Source organism: Megascapheus bottae, chromosome 26, assembly GCF_031878675.1.
Source record: "Megascapheus bottae isolate mThoBot1 chromosome 26, mThoBot2.hap1, whole genome shotgun sequence".
Classification (NCBI taxonomy): Eukaryota; Metazoa; Chordata; class Mammalia; order Rodentia; family Geomyidae; genus Megascapheus; species Megascapheus bottae.
Window position 1 is genome coordinate 3,893,237 of NC_143534.1, and position 20,420 is coordinate 3,913,656.

The 20,420-nt window shown below is 43.8% G+C and overlaps 1 protein-coding gene across 1 annotated transcript in view; it reads right to left on the reverse strand.

The window, feature by feature from the left end:
• Adarb2 (adenosine deaminase RNA specific B2 (inactive)) overlaps positions 1-20,420 on the reverse strand; it is a 324,779-nt gene continuing 304,359 nt past the window's right edge. Inside the window, exons 11-13 of the mRNA XM_090318701.1 lie at positions 10,867-11,048; positions 2,494-2,672; positions 1-1,095 (exon numbers count right to left, since the gene is read on the reverse strand). Of these exons, the coding sequence (XP_090174827.1) occupies positions 919-1,095; positions 2,494-2,672; positions 10,867-11,048 (538 nt within the window). The 3' untranslated portion in view covers positions 1-918. The remainder of the gene's footprint in view (positions 1,096-2,493; positions 2,673-10,866; positions 11,049-20,420) is intronic.

Genomic DNA, 20,420 nt, shown 5'->3' on the forward strand with positions numbered 1-20,420 from the left:
GATGAGGAAGAATGTGCATATATATATATATTTGGTTTAAAAAGTCAGAATTTGGTTTAAGACTCAGTTTCCTTCTATCTTGTATGCAAGTTTGTAGGAGAGAGCTAGGAACTCAGAGAACTCAAACTTTGATGATGAGCATTCTCTACCAAAAGAAAGGATGAGTTGTGATGGACCGATTAGGCATGGGTTGGTTGGCAATGTTTTGTCCATAGGACATCTGATAACGATTTTCTTACGTTATGGATTATAACTTTGTGGTGCCTTGGGCAATCATTCCATTGTTTTGCAAGTGTGTTTGTCATTCTTTTGTCCTGTTTTATTTGTTCTTTAGTAGTGTGCACCTCAAATCCTTTTGGAAAGGAAATGGAGAGACCAATGATGGATGATGAAAACAACAGAGCATTCCTATTAGTTTATTTATGGAGGAGAGCCCATGGCTTTTTCTTTTTACTTGTGACTTATCTTGAAACAAACTTGTGCTAGTGAGACCCCAAAATGTTGCCAGAAAGTCTCATGGCAGGGGAGGGAAGCCCAGGGGATAGTTGTAAGGCTCATTTCTAGCTAACTATGCCTCAGTACTCCCTTCTGAACCTGCATCTAAGCTCCCTGAATAGATGGTTTCCTCTTGATGCCACTAAGAAGGGGCGGGGCTAATGCAATGACTCTTAACCTCTAGATACAGTGGGTAGAATTCTTGGAATGAGTAACTAGGGGAGAAGCGGCTCATCCAAACACGGATTGCTTTGGAGTCAACTCTAGTTGCCCATCCAAACATGGACACACATGTGCTTTTGGATGGAGGAATGAAAGTAAATGCTCAGAGTAGATGAAGAGACACACCACATCGTTCCACACACATGGCCACGTCCTCTCCCGGTGTTTCTCTTCTGTCCAGTAGCTAAGGAGTCCAGTGACTTAGAGAGTTAGTAGAAACTGTTCTTGCTCTGGTGGTTTTCTTACCCAGGTGCCCAGCCCAGATTTCTGAAAAGCCTTAAACAGCTGCTGTTTCACCGACTGGTAGGTGTAGGCCCCTCGCTTGGCCTCACAGTACATGGATGGTGTGTCTCCATGGCCTGGGAACCGAGTGTGCAGCTGTGGACAGGAAGAGGAAAGAGCAGATCAACCAACTGCAGGCACAGGTGCTTCCACAGAGGAATTCTATCAGCAAAACACCAGCTCTTAGTCTCAGCCATTTTGCTTTACTTTCTCTCTTCCTTAAAACAAAAGGCAATATGATACAGCCCAATGGTAGCGCCAGTTACCTGAGTTCTGTCAGGCAATTCTGTGGACATCCAGTGTGGAGGAACATTTTTTTTTTAAATCAAGAGTATAAATAATTAACAAACACATACAACATGGCATATATCTAAGCTGCTGTGATAAAAAACGAAGCAGTTGTTTTTGAATTTCAGGAGGAAGGTGAGGAGGGGCTCAGAAAGAAGGGAAGCAGGAAAGAAGAAAGGCTTTGCGAGATGTTTTTATTTGACCAGGAGTAAAAGTAAAATTAAAATGTGCTCCATCAGACTCCGCTGTCAGCCCCATGAGGCTTCTGAGCTGTAAAACTCTGGAGCCAATGCAAGGCAGGAATCAAATACAGCTTCACATCCCCGACAGTGGAGGATGTTGGAAGGTGGAGAGCAGGCCAGTGGTGGGGACACTCTGTGTCTCACAGCACTGCAGGGTGTTTGGGGTTTGTAGATCATCACCTCCACACACTAGCCAATGGCCCCTTCAGCAAGTGCTAAAGCAGAGGCTTTGTTTGTGTAGTAAGACAAATCAACACCTTCCTGACCTTCTAAAGAGTTTGGAGGAAGTGAGACGTGGGGAATTGCCCAGAGCAGTCAGGGATGGAGGCTAAGCTCTCTGGTCAGAGCTATAGAATGGCCAGCCAGGTCACAGACCCGTGTCTGCTGTGGTTGTGAGAGGGGCAGAAGTGTCTGCCAGGCTCAGAGGAACACGTGCAATTTCCACTGTTCGTAAGTTGACCAGATGTTAGGTGTGAGTAGGCATGTTTTATAAGTCTCCAAAAACCACAATGCAATTCCTGCTATTTAGAATCATTTCCTGAAATACAATAAAATGTACAGAAACACAAATATGTATTTTTTATTTGTCAGCTTGCTATTTTTTTGAGGTGGAGGAAACATAAATCCCTATTGCTGAAGAGAAATCAGGTTCTGAATTATTGGTGGAAGTCAGTAGGCTTTGGGATTGGGAAGACCTTCCGATCGACACTCGCTACCTGTGAAATCTGGAAGATATTACCAAGCTTTTCTGAGTACTAATGCCCTTCTATCTGACCTGGGAATAACAGAGAAGTCAAGAAGTTTCCATGTGATTGAGTTAGGATATCTGGGATAAAGTGCTTGGCTTAGTGCCGGGCCATACTACAGCTTGCTGTTGGCATCCAGCCTCTTTCTCATTCCCCTGGGCTTGAACCTGAGTCCAGCTGCAACCAGCTGTCCCTCAGAAAGGACAGGTGCGACCTACCCTACCATACAGCCGTGCCCACCGGGCAGAGAACACGTGCTTGCAGAGCCGGGATGAGCCCCCACAGCTCCTCTTGCCGGTCGTGGCGTTGATAATCTCCAGGTCCGCATGGCCCACGACCCAGTTCATGCTGAAATGGGGAGGTTTTCCTGGCTGCAGTGCTTCGCCATGACTCACTCCTGTCCAAAGAGAGATGGGGGACAATCAAGCATGCATATTCCTGGCCCCAAACAGGGCTCCCTCCAGAGCAGATAATAGGGAACCAAGCCTGCTTCTGGTCTGATCTAGAGGAGGATGAGATATTCAGGTGCATACTAGTCTGCCTTTCATCTCTAAAGATGGGTCACGTAGAAGACAGCATTTTACTTGTAAAGATGATGGTTGAAAAATCAGGTGCCACCCTGCGGCCGGCCTCCTGCTGAAAGGCATTGTCAGGGCCGATTTTTAATTGAAAGAATTTTTATGGGCTGTTTGTTAATAAAGTCCAGCCCAGATTTCCCAGTCTATACACATTTGATGAATGAATGAAAGAAAAAAACACAACTCTGTAAAAACAAATTTAAGACTATGTGTTGTCGGTCACCTAGAGCATACCCATGTTAGGTTCAAGGCAAAGCATAGTGGTGGTAAGCAATCCAACATGGATTCTTAGATTTATAGTTTATTTAATGTGAAAAAACAAAGTATATATATGTACATATATATATATATATTAATGTGATCTAGAAACAACCCTACCAAATTTGGAAGACTTAATGCCAAATGGAAATGTGAGGTATTTTTGTTATAAAGTTATTACAAAGTTCAAGATGACAACTGAGTATGAAATGAAGAATCCTTTTCAGCTCAGATCCTTGTGTGACTTGAAGGATTTTATGTCCCTGAAGCTGGCTCTTCCCAGAATATAAAATATATCTAGAATTTGGAGGGAAGTCCTTGTTTCCGAATGTATCAGTTTCCCCTTGCCAAGTTGTGTGCTCTGATTTTTAATGTCCATATTCATGCCAACAGAGCTTGGGAGAGAGAAGCATTCCCCAGCCCTGTGGTGGTGGTGGGGTTATGCTTTGTTGCCAAGGGGCTAGCTATACTTTAGCTTCTGATTTTCTGTCTCAGCCTCCAGTCCTGCAAAGCCATCTCCCAACATTGCTCTTCCTGCCTAGAACTTCCTGGAAATGCTGGGCTAAGGTGGTGGATTTCCTGCTGTCAGCACCTGTGGGAATCTCCCCATCATGTGACCTCTGCCTGAGGATTCGTAAGCAAGACTCGGGCACCAGTTTGCCTTATGGTTTGCTGTGCCCTCCTTCTCCACTTCCCTTCTTGAAGGTTATGCTGTTCAACTCTGGAGTCCACCCTGGAAATCCTTGGCATGATACAACCTGTGGGGGTCCTAGAGAATATGCCACATGGATCAGAGTCTCATAAGTAAATAGAAACATCTGTGATATTCTGGAATATCAGAGACCTTCATCTCATTATTCCACTGGGAGTCTCTTATGTCTCTGAACCTCCTCTCCCCCGACAGCTCCTGTAGCCACTCCTGCATCGTCCTTTCTCTAAAGGCAGCCCAGCTCTCTCCCTTCTTGTCTAGTGCCACCTTGTAAGTGCCAGCCAGACCTCCAGCCCTGCCTGCCTCCTCCTTATGGCTTCCTGCCCTCCTGCATTCTAGCAGTTGGCAGAAGGGACAGTGGCCTGTCCACAGTCCTCTCAGGTTTGGTGAGTCTGAAGAGATTTCAGGAAGTGTGTGGCATTCAGGTCCAGGGATGGCAGTCCAGGCTCCATAGGAATGTGTCATGGGATGGATATGCTCAGGTTTCAGCAAGCACACCAGGTGCAAAGCACTGCCTGGCACAGTCCAGCCCTGGGGCCAGCGGCAGGTGCCCAGAGAAGGCCCTGTCCCTAGGTTAAGTGGCAGCATGGCACAGGAGGTCCTTTTGGAGTCAGCATGCATTGAAGTTCAAGGGAAGATCCACTAAACTCTGAATTGCACAACCACAGACCCCACAATCCCTTTTGTGTCCCCAGCTACCTCCCTCCCCCAATTTAGGGGCTCCCTGGATAGAACCAAGGCCCACTTTCTACAGAACACCCTGTCTGAGCTGTCTGTCCCCTGCACAGCCCAGGTCCCAGACACTGTGACCTTCTTGGGGTCATGAATGGGCAATGTTGGATGGTCAGGCTAATTCCATTTATGTCAGCTCTTTTTTTTTCCCCCTAGAAGTGATTCTCGGTGGCAGCTGCCCACTCCTGAGAGCTGGGCAGGGGGACAATCTGGCCCATTGGCAGCCATGGACTGTCCTACTGGGCAGGGACCATTTTGGCAGGAGGAGGCAGCTGCTGAGGTCAAGGATGACTGAGTACAAAGACGCGCATTCACCGCTCCGGATATGCATGCAGCCAGGCTCGGCATTACAGTAGTCTTCTCCTGTGCCCCCCCCCTTCCTGCTCTCCCACCCTTCTAGTCTCTTTGATGGTGAGGACTGACCATGACTACACAGAGCTGGGGCGTCCTCCAAAATCCTAGACTCTAAACTAACGGGGAAGCTCTGGAGAGCTTGATGTCACAACGTGTGAGCTGCCGGCTTCTGCATGGGGTGTCTTTCCTCCTGCTCTCTTCCCCTCACCTCTTGGCTGTGGAAAGTGTTGCCACTTTGCTGCTGGCTCTTAGTACACAGATGTCTGCCTGGGACTAGGTTCAGCTGCAGCTTGGCTTGGACTTTAGTCCTAATGCTTGACTGCCAACCTCACTGAGGCCCCAACAGAGCTGGGAGGCAGCCATGAGATGCTCATGTCAACCTGGCATGTACTCTGCTCTATGCACAGGAGGTGTGGTAAACAAATGGGGGAGAGGAGGAAGGAGCAGAGCGAGGAAGGAGAGATGCAAAGAGGGGAGGAAAGAAGGAGAGAAGGAAGGAAGGGAGGGAGAGAGGGAAGAAAGGGAGGGAGGGAGGGAGGAAGGGAAGGAAGGAAAAGAAAACCCCACTGGTGTAGCTGAGAAGTGCAGGCTGGCAAGCCTGTGAACGAGACTTAGGACTTAGGAATCCTGACTAGTTCTGGGACATTCCATTTTTTTGCTCCCTGATTCACAAAGTAATGCGAATGTCAAGGAGACAGGTGGCAGCACAGTGGAGGCATCCATTGCTAGGCTCATTGCTATTTCACCTTCAGGAGGATCTGAAGGTCAACTCTAGGTTGTATAGTGCCCTGCAAGTCACATAGATCAAAGATGCTCCCAGCTAGATTCCAGAAAATATTGCCAACTTAATTATAAATCACTCAATTACTCCAGGGAATAAGAAAGCAGCCAGCAAACAAAGATCAGGATGCCTTTTACATTATACATGTTTTCATTTATGATTTTATTCAACATGTATATTATCCCTGTTGGAGATATTATATAAACTTTGGGCCTCTATCCTTTACTCACAAGAAAAAACTTCCCCAAAGCTGGACACCAGAGGATCATTTCTGTAAATTTGTTATTCAGGAGATAGATGTTGACATGATTAGGATTCATGGCAAACTTGGGCAAAATTTTTGCAAGACTCTCATTTAAACAGAAAAGGCTGGGCATGATGGCAGTTGCTAGGCATTTCAGCTATGGAGGGAAGCATAAATAGCTTTGTCTAGTCTTGGAAAATATCTCAAAAATAACCAGAGCAAAGGTGGCTAGATGAGTGGCTTGAGTGGTAGAGTACCTGTCTTGCAAATGCAAGGTCCTGAATTCAAGTCCTAGTACTCAAAAAATAAAAAAAAGGAAAAAAAGAAAGAAAAGGAAGGAAAAAACAGAGAAAGAAAGAAAAATGAAGAAAGAAAAATTTACTGAAAAATCCCAAAGTTTCCAAAGTGACCAGGAAGAATGGTATTCTTTTCTCACACCTGATTTTTTTTCAATCTACCATGTAGAGATCACACTTGCAATGTTTACTAAATATTCATGACAGCAGAACAATTTTGACACCCCTATAATTAATGATTGACACTGATTATACCCAAGGAAATGGAGCCAGATTACTTGAATCTAAAAGGCAAATGTACAATTAAGCAGGCAATTATTTTATGGACTGTTCACATCAGCGTTGTACTGCAGTCTCCATCTCTACCCTGCATGGTGGACAAGATACAGCTGTGAGAATGTCATCTATCATCTACTGGGGGTGGTGGCAGAGTGAGAACAAGGTCTCACTATGTAGCTGAGGCTGGCTTTGATCTCACTTTGCAGCACAGGCTAGCCTTGAACCTGACATCCTGTGCTTCAGCTCTCTGATTCTCTCTTTTTGTGGGAGAGAGCTAGGCTGAGTCCCTATTGTTTCAGCACCCTCTTGCTTCCCCCTTGCTTCAGTTCTCTATTGATGAGATTACAGCTGTTGAAAGTTCTGAGAGAAATGTGTTCCTAGTTTGTTACTTGCTAATCTGCACCACATCTGTTTGCTTCTGCATTTTCCTGTTTCAGGAAAGTTCTCTCCAAGTTCTCTCTTTCCTATCTCACATCGATATATATGTATATGTGCACGTATACATATATCACATACAATCATATATAGGATTGTGCCTGACATATATATGTGTGTGTACATATATATACACATATATACATGCTTATTGTGAAATGATTAAATGAATTCTGGGATTATGTTGATAAACATGTAGCTATTAAGATAAATTAAAATATTGATAATAGAAGTATTTTCCTTGGAATAATGATAACAAGATTGATCAGCCTGCTCAAAAACAAAAATATTTTGAGACAAGGTTTCACTATGCATGTAGGCTCGTCTTTAAACTTCAGATTCTTTACTGCACACTCACATACACAGCCTTAGCCTAAGCTTGCTTTCTGAAGGTATTTGAATTATAATTGGCTAGATGACTTCCAGATCTTTTCTTTGTTTATTGGGTTCCGGGGGGGGGGACGTTTGCTTTCTAAGCAAGCTTGTTTGCACACAGACAGGATCCCATTCACTATATATTAATTTTCTAATTTGAAGTCTACTTGCCAGGTGCCATTCTGGCCTTCTTGCCTGCAGACTCATGCAGATAATTCCATAGAAGCTACTCATACACACAGGCTGCTATGTGCAGTGAGCAAGAAAGGGCCAGCTCACCATCACACACTGCTTTCTGAGCGAGGTCTTCTTCAAGGATGAGGGGGAAAACGTGTCCTTAAAAGAATCCATAATTCTCTTTGTTTTCTCCCCTTCCCTTCCCTATTTCAATGATTGGGAAGGGGTGAGGGAAGGAAAGGGGGCCAAAAGCATGTTCAAGGAATAATGCACCCACTACCTTATGAATGTAACTATAACCCCTCTATATATTACCCCAAGAAAATTAAAAAGAAGAAAATTAAAAAATCTACAATTCTCCCATGAAATAAGTTTTATTATGACCCATGTTTTTAAATATAGATGCCTTACTTTAAAGAGAGCTCCTTATTTACCTTTCATAAGAAGGCATTATAGAAGTGAGGCTATTACAGCATGTCTTTAAATAGCTGGTAAGGCCACTATATTTAAAATGTAATTCACACTCTTTCAAGTCAAATTTACCCAAGGCATTTCAGGGATGTAATTTTTACACGAAGTGAACCAAATCTATAATATGGGGGGATTATATTTAATTTTGTGGAATGAATGAAATAGCATGTTTCCAGGCATGCATAGAATCATGAACTGGCAGGAATAGAAGGGCCCTTCTGTATTTTAGATACTGCTAGATACTCTGTGGGATCTCTCTCTCTCTCTCTCTCTCTCTCTCTCTCTCTCTCTCTCTCTCTCACACACACACACACACACACACACACACACACACACAACTAAGGTAGAATCAGATAGGTAAATTTATCACGCATTTATGGATTTGTGGTAACTAACTCTTAAGTCTATATCGATGTCACTTTACTCATTATTACTAACACAAACATAATTGACCGTCACTTTATAGCTACTGTGCTGTCTTAAATAGCATATTTGATGGAGAATATGCGAAAAATACTGGAGATAGCATGGCAGGACCAAGAGTGGACGACCACTTCTGTCTGTGTTTAACTGTCCACTATGGCTTTCCTTAACCAGAAAGTATCAGTGGCAGCTGATGGCTGGCTGTGTGCAGGGGCAGGTCGTGCACACAGCCACCAGACGGCGCCATGCACGAGTGTTCTGTCTGATGGTTTATGAGTTGAAGCTGCAATGTCACCAGGACAGTGAGGCCTGCCTGGGGTCTTCTCAGGAGAGTTTGTGCCTCTGTTGACATCTAGAGACTTTGTCTCTGGAGTCAAAAAGACATCAAGATAAGTGACTGCAAGTTACTTGTCACAGTTTGAAAATGCCCAGGCTCATGACAACCTTCAAAAATTACCAAGTATTCAGGGCTGGAAAGCTGTCATGTTCTGTTGTCTTCCAACTTTGTTCTTTTTTTTTTTTTTTAACATTTATTTACTTATTTTTTAATTGTTGGGATAATGTATAGAGGGGTTACAGTTACATTCATCAGGTAGTAGGTGCATGAGTTATCACACATTGATACCCCCCTCATGTGTAATAACGCATTCTTTTAATTATTTGCCAGTCCCTGGTGCCAGAAAACCTCCCACCTGCTAAGAGGTAGAACTCAGTGGCTGAAGGTATGTTTGTTTGCCTTTTGCTCTACTTATGCCACAGCTACCTTCGTAATGCCTTGGAAGTAAGGCCTCCATGACTAGTTTTAGATCTGGAAACTGGCCTTTAACCACCATTTTCTTCAACAGGTTTATTCCAAGATGGCAGGCAGTTATAACTCTGTCGGTTTCTGGAAATTTCCTTGGGGACCTTTATTCTGCTTCTATTTCTCTCTCTCTCTCTCTCTCTCTCTCTCTCTCTCTCTCTCTCTCTCTCTCTCTCTCTCTCTCTCTCTCTCTGTCTCTCTGTCTCTGTCTCTCTCTCTGTCTCTCTGTCTCTCTCTCTCTCTCTCTCTGTCTCTTTCTCTCTCTCTCTCTCACCACCCTGTTCCTCTAGCCCCTTCCCATGCTTCTTTCTCTCCTTCCTTTAGAGTTCTGCTCACAGGTCACTGTTCTAGTAGGCCTATGCCTTGTAAGAAATCAATATGCATTTGTTGATGATTAGATAAATGCCTGGATTATGTTGATAAATTTGTTGATGGTTAAATATACTGATGATGGAAATATTTTCCTTGGACTTGTGGGAACAAGACAAAAGTAGCTGCTCACAAAAAATAGATTTCTTTGCTTTGGAGACAGGGTCCCCTTAAACATGTAGCCTCTATTGACTTCCAATTTGAGATTCTCTTGCCTCATCCTCACAGGTACTGGGATTACAGGTGTGCACGCCTGGCTTCAAAAAATGTTTAAACCTCATGTATTTTACATAAAAGATTTATGAAAAATTTGTTGGTTCAGCATTTATCTGTGTTTGCTGTGATATAAAAATGACATTTTAGGTTATGTTGTAGACATCAGAAAATATTGCCTATTGCCTCAAAGAGTTGTTTTGCAAAATACTACTCATGAGCATTAAATTTCAGAAATTTCTCCCGAATTAAGGAGGTCTTGCACTCTGCCTATGATTCTTCAGCTTGATGGGAAGGCATTTACAAAAATCTGGACTCACACAAACACAGGAATGGGAATGGCAATGGAAAGATATCTAAAATCTAGGACAATATGAATCACAAAGACAGGCCGTGGGAACTCTTCTGTATTTTATCACAGACACAGTAACGTTCCTCTCATGAACATAAACCATGTCTTAAACAACTTGTGGTTTTTAATAATTTGATTCTCTAACATGTTATATTCAATACCAAGATCTTGCTATGCACCGGCAAAATAATTGTTAGTTTTGTCCTTACTGTAGATGTAGAAATTCCACGACTGAAATATGCATAGGCTAAGCATGCAATTGCTATGAACAGTCTGTCTTATCCAAAAATTGTTCACCTTGGTTGTGATTTTATGTTATTTTTTTCATTAAAAAAATTTGAACTGGAGTAAGGCCCCCACTGCGGATGGATGTCACTGTAACCCTCTATACATTGCCCCGATAGGAAAACACAATGGAAAAAACGAACTGGGCCCCAGGGGCTCACACCTGCCCTCCCAGCTACGATCTGAGGACCATGGTCAAAAGCCAGCCTGGGCACAAAAGTCCCTGAGAGAGTCTCATCTCCAATTAGCCACTCAAAAACTGGAAGTGGGGCTGTGGCTCAAATGGTAGAGCCCTAGCCTTGAGCTGAGGAGCTCAGGGACAGCGCCCAGGCCAGACTTCAAGCCCCAGAAGCAGCCCCTTCCCAGTCTAATGCAGCAGAATTGATTAGTTGGGGGGGGGATTCCATCTTCTGCTGTGCCAGCAGGACTCGGCCAGGGCCAGGGCAGGGTTTCCTTACCACTGAGCAGCGGCCGGTTGTGTCGGTAGGAGGTGGGCAGCTGGCCAATGTCTTCCATCCTGTGGCTCATGACCCTGGAGAGGTGGCCGGTGTGGTGCAAGCTGCCCACCACGATGCTGTGGAGGTAAACAGGCTCGATGAAGTGGCAGAGGAGGGCCCCCTGCAGCCCCAGGACATTCCACCTGGAAGGAAATGCAAGGCCCGGTCAGCGGGACTGCCCTCCCTGCTGCAGGCCCAGGGCAGTCCCTCTAAGCCAGCCGGAGGAACTGGACCTGCTGTGGGATCAGTGGGTGTGCTGGGCTGGCCGAGGACTCTCAGCCCCTGCAGAGCCCTCAAGATGGCTTTGGCCGAGGGCCATGAATGGTTCTGAGCTGCTCAAACACCAGGGGTCAGAGCTCGGTAATAAACTTGCTTCCCTTTCTGGAAAATGACTTGTTAGAAAAGAGGCTGTAGGTTCTTCCTGGAACTAGAAATTAGATTCTTTTAGAAAAAGGACACCCATCTCCCCAAATGAACCTGAATTCATCCTTTATATTAGTCAGAAATCATCAGGACTTCACATTTGTTTATTTCCGTGTAGGGAGGGAAAAATCATACCTTCCACTTCTTTTTGTCCTTAGCCATCAAAAGGACTCAATTGTGTTGAAGTTAAATGACGTTAATACATAACCTTGTTTGGTCTGGGGATCATTTCTGACTTTAGAAGTGCAACTTACAGATGAATGGCAAGGTCATTTTCTTTGAAATGAATAAATCTCTGGGCAAAAAGAGTTGCTTCTTCCAGACCCAAAGGAACACAGGCTCCATGGTTTCCCTCATTTGTAATAATTAGGACACATCTATGACTCTCGTAGCAGAGGATTACAATAGCTCAAAACCTAGGTACGTAAGGTCATATAGGATGAGACTAAATGAAATGAACTCTAGGATATGGAAACAAGAGCTTTATCTTGTGTGATTGTTGTTCTTAACACACTATGTTATTTCTCTTCTCTTTTTTTCCCCCTTACAGTTAATCTCATATTGTTACTGAATCTGACTTCATTACCTGGTATATTGTATACAAGTTTATTTGTTTATTTGAAATAGGAAAGGGAAGGAGGAAAACAAGGTGATTGGGAGTGGATAGGGGAAGGGAAACAGGGACAAAAACATGAGAAGGGGTATCAATGTGTGAGAAGTAATATACCCACTGCCTGACGAATGTAACTGTCACCCCTCTATACATTATCTCAACAATATAAAAGAATTTTTGCTTCTTCAGGGAATCATGTCAGGATTCAGGAGAGATCCCCCCACCCCCATCCCTTACCACAATAATTTGAGTGCATGCATCTGTTTAAGGCAAGACTTTGTGGTTTCCATTCTAAATAATGTGCTTCAAATCCAAACTACCACTGGTGGTAAGCATTATGCAGCTAATTTCTTACATCATTGTTCTTTTCATTAATTAACATTTCTCCACTGTTGGAGCAATTATTGTGGGGCCTTCATGCTGTACATCTCTTTTCATGATTAATAAGGAGTCATTATATCTCCCTTCCTGAAGCAGTCAATTAACACAGAATTCTTTCCATTAATTACTGAATGTCTCTCTACCTGGAGAGCAATCTGCTCTGAGAACCTGTGACACCAATCACTTTAAAAAGTTCTCTTTAAATTTTATTCCGAAAACACAAGCAATTTAGCCAGCGATATTAATTTGCCTCAGAAGCATGGCAGCGAATGAGAAACATCTTTTAATCTCATGCAAGAAAAGGCAGCCATCTGGCTGGTGAGAATTTCAGGGAGCAAACCTCTCCCTCTCCCTCTGTAAATGCAGGTCATTAAAGTAATGTGTTCATCTACATAAAACTCAAATGGAATATAAAAGGTAATATTTATATACAAACAATTTAGTCCTACAGTTTAAACAGTCATTGGTTTTATGAAACATTTACTTTAGTCTATCAGATTTGCATAACTTCATTTAAAAAATATTGTGGTCATTTCTATAAATCACTTCCTGGGTTTCTCTCAGGGAGCGAGGAGAACATTCTATGGAAAGGAACTAGTTTTGAGGGAAAAGGCTGACCTGGGAAAAGCATGAGTGCTTAGGAATGGCTCGTGGGGACATTTTTACACCCTCACCTATGACTTTAATACCACAGTTCCATTCGCCGACCATAGTCTTTCTCTCTTCCCTTTTTACTGGTGATCTGCAAAATGTCTAAAATCTCAGGCAAGGAGTTTTTGTTGTGGTGGTATCTGAGCTTTTCTCTGAAGCACCACTGCTGATGATTTTGAGAATTGCCTCAGGAGGGTTGGCTCTTTTCCTGAAATCTGCAACCAGAAGACAGACTGACAGACAGGCAAGCGCACCCACATGTACAAAACTGGGGAGAAAGTCAACAAAATCTCTGTCATGTGGTGTTTTAGACTTTTCCTTTTCTTCATGTTGGATAACAGTGGGAAAAATTCCAAGAAAATATTATTATTTGTAGTAAAGTGTTCTGAGAAAGTAGGTGACAAAGGGGTTACCATTTATTACGAAGGACTCTGGGTTATAGGGAATCCAGTTGGGTGCAATTAATTGTTGGGTTCTTAGTGGAATGTAGGAATTTATAGCAGTTAAAAGCAGAGAAATATTATTTATTGTCATGGATAAAAGCACTTTATTGAGATATGGCAAATCTTAAAAAATAAAATTAATATCCCACCAACATGGTATTTCTTGAAAATCATGTAAGTATTGGCTTTGAACAAAACTTCTAGAACAGTTTTAAGTGGTTCTGACTCTATAGGATTTCTCAAAGACAAATAATTTCTAAGTCTGGTTTCCTCTTAATAACCTTTACAATAAAGAATCAACCTTCTCCTTGCCTGGCTATTGGAGTTTAAACTTACTCAGCTAACATGATCAATAAAATCAAATGTTTTTCTGAATATAAACTGGAGAATTCTGAGCACTTGGGATTGAATGGAAAAGTACCTCTCCTTTTGTTCAAATAGCCAATACTACGGCAATGTTGACAGAGGAAAAAAATCTCATGTCTAGTTTTCAATATAGATAATCCCTAAATAAATACATTTTTGTCTGTTACTCATTGAAATACCACAGATAAGTTCAGGAAAGATCCTAGAAAAATTGCCTTTAGCCAAAAGAAGTGATCTCTTGTTGAGCTCCAATTATGGCCTCTGAGGCACAACAGAAACATGGACGAGATTCTTTGTAGGCCAGGCTCTAGGTATGAGTCTTGGAGAGAAAACAGAACTGCAATGATGGTGGCATATTTTAGACCATTTGTCTTTCTGTCCATTGCTTTTACCATCTTGATGCAGCCTTGAAATTGTGGTAAAATTGGCAGCGAAGTCTCTTGTATGAAAACATCTATTCATGACCACAACGAACCACCAGGTTGGACCAAGAAAACTAGCTGTGGACATGCTGCCGGTGAATTCACACTGAGAGGCGGGAGGGACGATAAGGGCCCAGCATACACTGTCCACACAGAGACACCAGGCCCAGGGAATGAATCATCTAGAAGCTTCACAACCCTTCTGTCACCTGGAGCCTCACAACATTCTGACCTCTTGGTTAGGATTCAGTGTGAGCATTTGCTTTTTTTTTTTTTAAGGCTTCTCCTGTGGGGCCAAGGCTGAGAATGACTAAATGGGAGTAGTTAATGTTTTTCCAAAGTGAGAAATGTCAGGCGAAAGCCCAGGGTGGACACTGGTCAGCTGGCCCCTCCTGGAGCGTGTCTTGCTACTTGGAACAACAGTGTACCCTGCGGTGTTGCTACGCTAATGCCAGCACTGGTCACAGCCTTACCTGGGCACCTGAGAGGAAGGCACAGTCTCAGGCCCTACCCCAGACTTGTGGAACCAGAGGCCCTGGGGTGGCACCCAGCTGGTGTATTGCAACAAGTTCTGATGTTCCTGGAATCTGGCAGCTAGCCATTTCAGTACTGGAATGTGGTCATAATCGTACAGTTGGATTTCCAAGGCATTTGAAGTCTAGGAGCTGCTTGAATTTCTCATCTTTCTGGAGATTGATGCTAACTGCCCTCTATGTCAGACTTGCTCTTAAATTTTTTTCTCTCTCCTGCATCCACTTTTAGAAAAACAGGTAATAATGGCAAGCCAAGCATCCCTGGGCTATCTCAATTCTAGATGACTGATTTCTGTCTTTCTGTCTGTCTGTCTTTTCTAAGTAGAAGAGAAGATCATAACCTGTTGCCTCGATAATTTCACTAGGAATTAAGAATCAATAATTTCATTAGGCATTCATCCCTTGATATATCCAATAAAGAATTGGTTGAAATTACAAAGCAAATAAAATAAGACAAAATTCAAATGTATTATTATTCAAATGTATTGTCACGGTAACTCCTTTATAATGACAATTTTTTAAAAAGGGGAAAATGGAGAAAGGTAGAAAAAGTAGTAGAACTATTTGAATGCCTCTTTACTAGGGTATTGGTTAAACACATGATGCATGCTTAAAGAAAGCAGATTATGTCTCTACTTCCCGCTTATCCCAACCCTGTCCATGGTACTTCCTCCCCTGGAGACCAACTCTGCCTTCTGGTGTCTTTTTTGTGTCTTCTCTGACTTGGGTGCTGGGCTGTTCTAGCCGTCTGCCTGCCAAGTGCCTCTTCTCAGTCACAAGGACACTGGTATTTCTCTAGACCCCCCAGCCCCTGCCCCCGGTCACTGGTGTGTGTTGTCCAGGAAGCATCTGGGGAGCCATCCTGGATCCACACTTGACCCCACTCCCTTGTCCTCTTCTCCTGCTCGTGGTATCTCTTGTTCACAGAGCTAGATGGGCAGAGTTGCCCTGCAGAATCAGGTCTGCCCATTCACTGCCATCTCCTCCATAGGTTGTCCTGGAGCTGGGCGTGGGGATAACCCAGTCACTTCTGTCCACGCCCCAGGGAAGCTGAGGGCAGCAGAGCCCTTGATTCATTGTGAACTGCATTTCTGCTGGGGATGCGACGTTGAAATGGTCCCTTCCCTCACTCATTCTGAGCAATGGCACCAAGCTACTGTCATAGCTGTCATCAGAGTCACTCTGAGGCCCATGTATAACACATGTTTAAAACAGTTTGAGATGCAATGTTTATGAGTGATAGTTGTTTCTAAAGGACCTACAGTTTTGGGGACGAAATAACACGCATCTGACTTTTGTAGAGATAATAATACTTTAAAGGCAAGGAACCTACTAATAAATCAAAGAGGAAGGTGTCAGAGTCTTCCTCTGGGGGTTGGGCTGGGGGCAGAGAGGAGGAGGGCTGGCTCTGAGAGCACTGTGTGCTGTGAATCTGGGTGCTTGCCGGGAGAGCTCAGGCCCTCACTTGTCAAAGTGAGCATGTAAGTTTAGGAACCAGACAGAACCTCACTCTCCAGAGAGCAGCTATCATTGTTTCTTTTTTTTCCCCCTTTCTTTTAGCAGTTCATTTTTATGGAGAAAGTTTTAATCTGTTCATCTAAAGTCACATTGTAATCAATAATCAGGCACAGGTGCTTAAAATTAGAAACCATATAAAAAGGAGCATTAGTTCCAGAAGCTTTAGAGTTTTATAAGCTGCTCAATTTTTGTTTCTTAGGGGAAAAAATCCCTATGACTCCGGGTTTCCTCATTCTTTCGGGCAGATGGTGGTGTTTGGGTGTTGGTGAGAGTGGAATAGACGGTGTTTGAGTCACAGTAGAGCCTGTCTGCAGGGAGGTGGACGATTTCCTCTTGTGGGGCTGCGTTGGTTTGCAAAGGCTGCCACTGTGCGCGCGCGCACACACACACACACACACACACACACACACATTAGAAATATCCTATCATGGGAGTCTAGGGGTTGAAACAAAAATCAGCCGTTAGAGGGCAGGGTGCTGGCAGGGCCTGAGTCCCCTGGGGGTGGGCAAGGAGGGAAGGGTCCTTTCTTGTTTTTTTCCAGCTGTTGGCTGTGGTCCACAATCCAGCATGTGTTCCTGTTGCCACAGGCCCTTTTCCTCACCTGCTCGTGCCCAAGCTTCCTCTCCCTCACCCACCCAGGGACATGTGTGAGAGCATTTAGAGGTTGCCTGTATACTCAAATAGGCACACACGTCTGCTCTCCATCCTTCATGGAAACCTGCCACAATGGTTTGTATTCTCAGGCTCTGAGAAGAAGAAAGCTATCTATTATCTTTGGGGTAACTATTCAGCTCCTTACATCGGAGACAATTTCACCCTGTCCCGTGTTTGTGAGAGCAATTCCGTGCATTGAACCCCACTGTAACCACATTCTGAGGGGTGAGTCCTAGCAGTGAATTCTGAGATCCAGAAAAAGGCTTTTCCTGTACAGAGGTATTATTGGAAACACGTTCCCCAGCAGCGATCACTCAGAACCATCCCACACATGTGGCAGCAGGGAACTTACCCGCTAATGGATTAACTATTTGGTCTAATAGCATTGCATGCATCAGCATGTGCTCATTAGTTCTTGAAAAAAAGAGCCGTGGTTATAGTGTTAAGCAACAGCATGTAAACAAAGTACCACACATACGGAGTAAAGAACAAGGGGAAAGGAAAGGAAGTTTCAGAAAAATCAGTGAGACTATGGCATTACTTGATGACTGATTTCTTGACTGTTGAGACATGGACTAGGATTTCATTCACTTCTTTTTTTCTAATTTTTCTTTCTTGTGTTTTAATTTTTTTTTCTTGTGCCAGTCTTGGGGCTGGAACTCAGTGCCCAGGTGTTGTCCCTGAGATTTTGTGTCCAAAGCTAGCACTTTACTACTTGAACCACAGTTCCACTTCTGGCATTTTAGTGGTTAATTGGAGATAAGAGTCTCATGGACTTTCCTTTCCTGGCTGGCTTCCAACTCGGATCCTCAGACCTCAGCCTCCTGAGTAGTGAGGATGACAGGTACAAGCCACCACACCCAGCTTGTATTTTACCTTTAATGAAGGGAACCTTTAGATATGAGATACCATTGGATGTCTTCAGTAGAGTTTGAAGTTCTTCCTTGGTAATTTCTGGACTGATTTTCTCTGTTACCTGGGAACATCTTCCCTGTTTTCCTTTGTTGCGCTGGGGATCATAGTAGGAAACACTCTTTCAGAGAATTACATTCTTAACATTTATTTGTTTATTTTGAGACAAAGTCTCACTCTGTGGTCTTGGCTACTTCAAACCTGTGATCCCTCTGCTTCTGCCTCCTGAGTGCTGCGACTGGAGCTAGGTTCTACTATGCCCAGCTCTGTCTCTGTCTCTCTCTTTAAAATAGCTACAAGTAAATTTAGGATGGTCTGTGGCCCCAGTGACTTATTTTCCTCTGTTCACACACAAGGGGCCTCATTCTCCTTACCTAGAATGTTTTCATATGCACCGATACTCAGCAGGTTCTGGTGAGTTTTTGTCAACAGAAGGAAGAGACTGATTACGTTCTGACCTGCCTATGGAGACGTTGGCATTGCTGTTCTTTGGCCCTTTAGGAGGGAACAGAACATTTCCAGATGTTAGACCACCGCCTCTAACCACCTCAGGAGAGAGCTAAGGGAACAGTTTATCTTTCTGAGGTGTCCTAGAATTGCTAGAGAAACTGATCAGACTTCAGTAAGTAAAATAAGCAAGAGAGAACAGGGGCTAGACGGAAGAGAAAGGAGGAGAGGAGCGTTCTCCCTGCTCGTGTTTAAAAGGCATGAGACTTGCCCCTCTGGTGGACTTGCTGCCAGGTGCACAGCTTCTTGTTGAGAAGATGGGCAAACTAAGCCCCAGCTCCTGAACTGAGAAGGAATAGAATTGAGAAGAATCAAACCATACTGACATTGGTACTTGGTCGATGTGAAGATAGTTAAAACAGGTTAGTGGTGTAGGTGGGACTTATTTTGTGCTCATGCTATACCCGGTCCAGGGCCTGTCCGCTCTCCCATTCTGCATTCCACAGAATGCTCTCTCCTCTGAGCTCTGTGACGCTTGCTTTCATTTGAAATATTACCAGAGAGGAGGAAGTAGGAAGTCTTGCCAACATTCTCACCCTCCTTGGCTCTTATTCCGGTAAATCAGGTGCCATGTGACTCTCGTCTGCATTCTAATCTAGTCTCTCACACCCGTTCTCCGGCCCAATCTAATCTGCATCAGTGATAAGCTCTCATGGCCCCTTCTCTGGCACTGGAGAACCTTTCTCCTTTAGAACCGGCAAATAAGTCATGCAGTGCATTCCCTCCTTTGTTTCAGGACTGGTCTGGGGACCAGAAACACTTGCTGTATTTTGAAGATCCTTTATATCTCTGAGTAGTTACCCAACCCTCAGACCAAGCCCCAAAGGGGCTGTGAATTTATTCTGAGAGCCCCAGAGAGTGGCTTGAACTTGGGGCGTGGTACCGTCCCTGAGCTTTTCTGGCTAATACGTCTAATGCTAATGGTCTACCACTTTGAGCGATAGCTCCACTTCCAGTTTTCTGGTGGTTAGTTGGAGATAAAAGTCTCGTGGACTTTCTTACCTGGTTTGGCTTCAAACTGCAATCCTCAGATCTTAGTGTCCTGAGTAGTTTGGATTACAGGTATAAGACACCAGTGCCTGGCTTAATTTAACTTTGTGGTTTTTTTTTTTCTTTTTCTTTTTTTTGCCAGGCCTGGGGCTTGATCTCAGGGCCTGGGCATTGTGCTTGAGCTATCTCAGGGCTAGAGCTCTAACATCTGAATCACAGCACCACTTCTGGCTTTATATGTGGTACCCAGGAATTGAACATGGGTCTTCGTGCATGCTAGGCAAGCACTCTACCACTAGGCCATGCTCTTGACCCCCTAATTTACCTTTTTTTTTTGACAGTCAATGTATTTAACAGTGGACTTTCAAATTCCAGTAATGAGCTCTAGAGGACCTAGCTGGTTCCAGCATAGTGCTGTATGGACGCGTTGTGTCACAAGGTGCAGTTTTCAAAGCCAAGTGTGTCTCCCACTGTGTGAAAGACAGAGATTCCTATGGCTGGCTGTCCCCAAAGAGCCTTGGGTATCCCCAATTCACTGAGTTCTGTCTCATCTGTATTTGTGTACAGAAATCCTTTCTTTTGAACATTATTTAAGCCTGAGGTTGAATTTCTGTTTTGCTACAGGATAGAAAACAGATGAACACATACATTATCAGATGGTCTCTTTGTGAAGCCTTTGTGCAAATAATGCATGTTACAGATGCTTATGGTCTTGAATCATTAGCATAACATATGTTCCCGTTCAAAAATGGCAAATGTGCCTCTGTTCTAAAATAGCGCCTGCCTCAGCGTTCACCTCCTGCCTTGTGCTCGGGGTCTGATTATGGCAGAGGCACAGGAATGGTCATGCCAAAAGTTGTGTTTCGGTGCCAGTTTCTTTTTGCCTGACCCAGACAGGACCGTTCAGAGCTGGTGTATTATTATTTCTGTCATCATCATGCTCACTGTTGCCCTGTCCTCATCATCATTACCAACCAGCTACTGTTTATCAAAGGATATCATGTGCATCTCACTGTGACAGTCACCATGCAAATCAAGTGACACCAACGACCCCTTGAAGGTCAGATGCAGAAGCAAATAGTACCGGGCAAAGCATATCTGT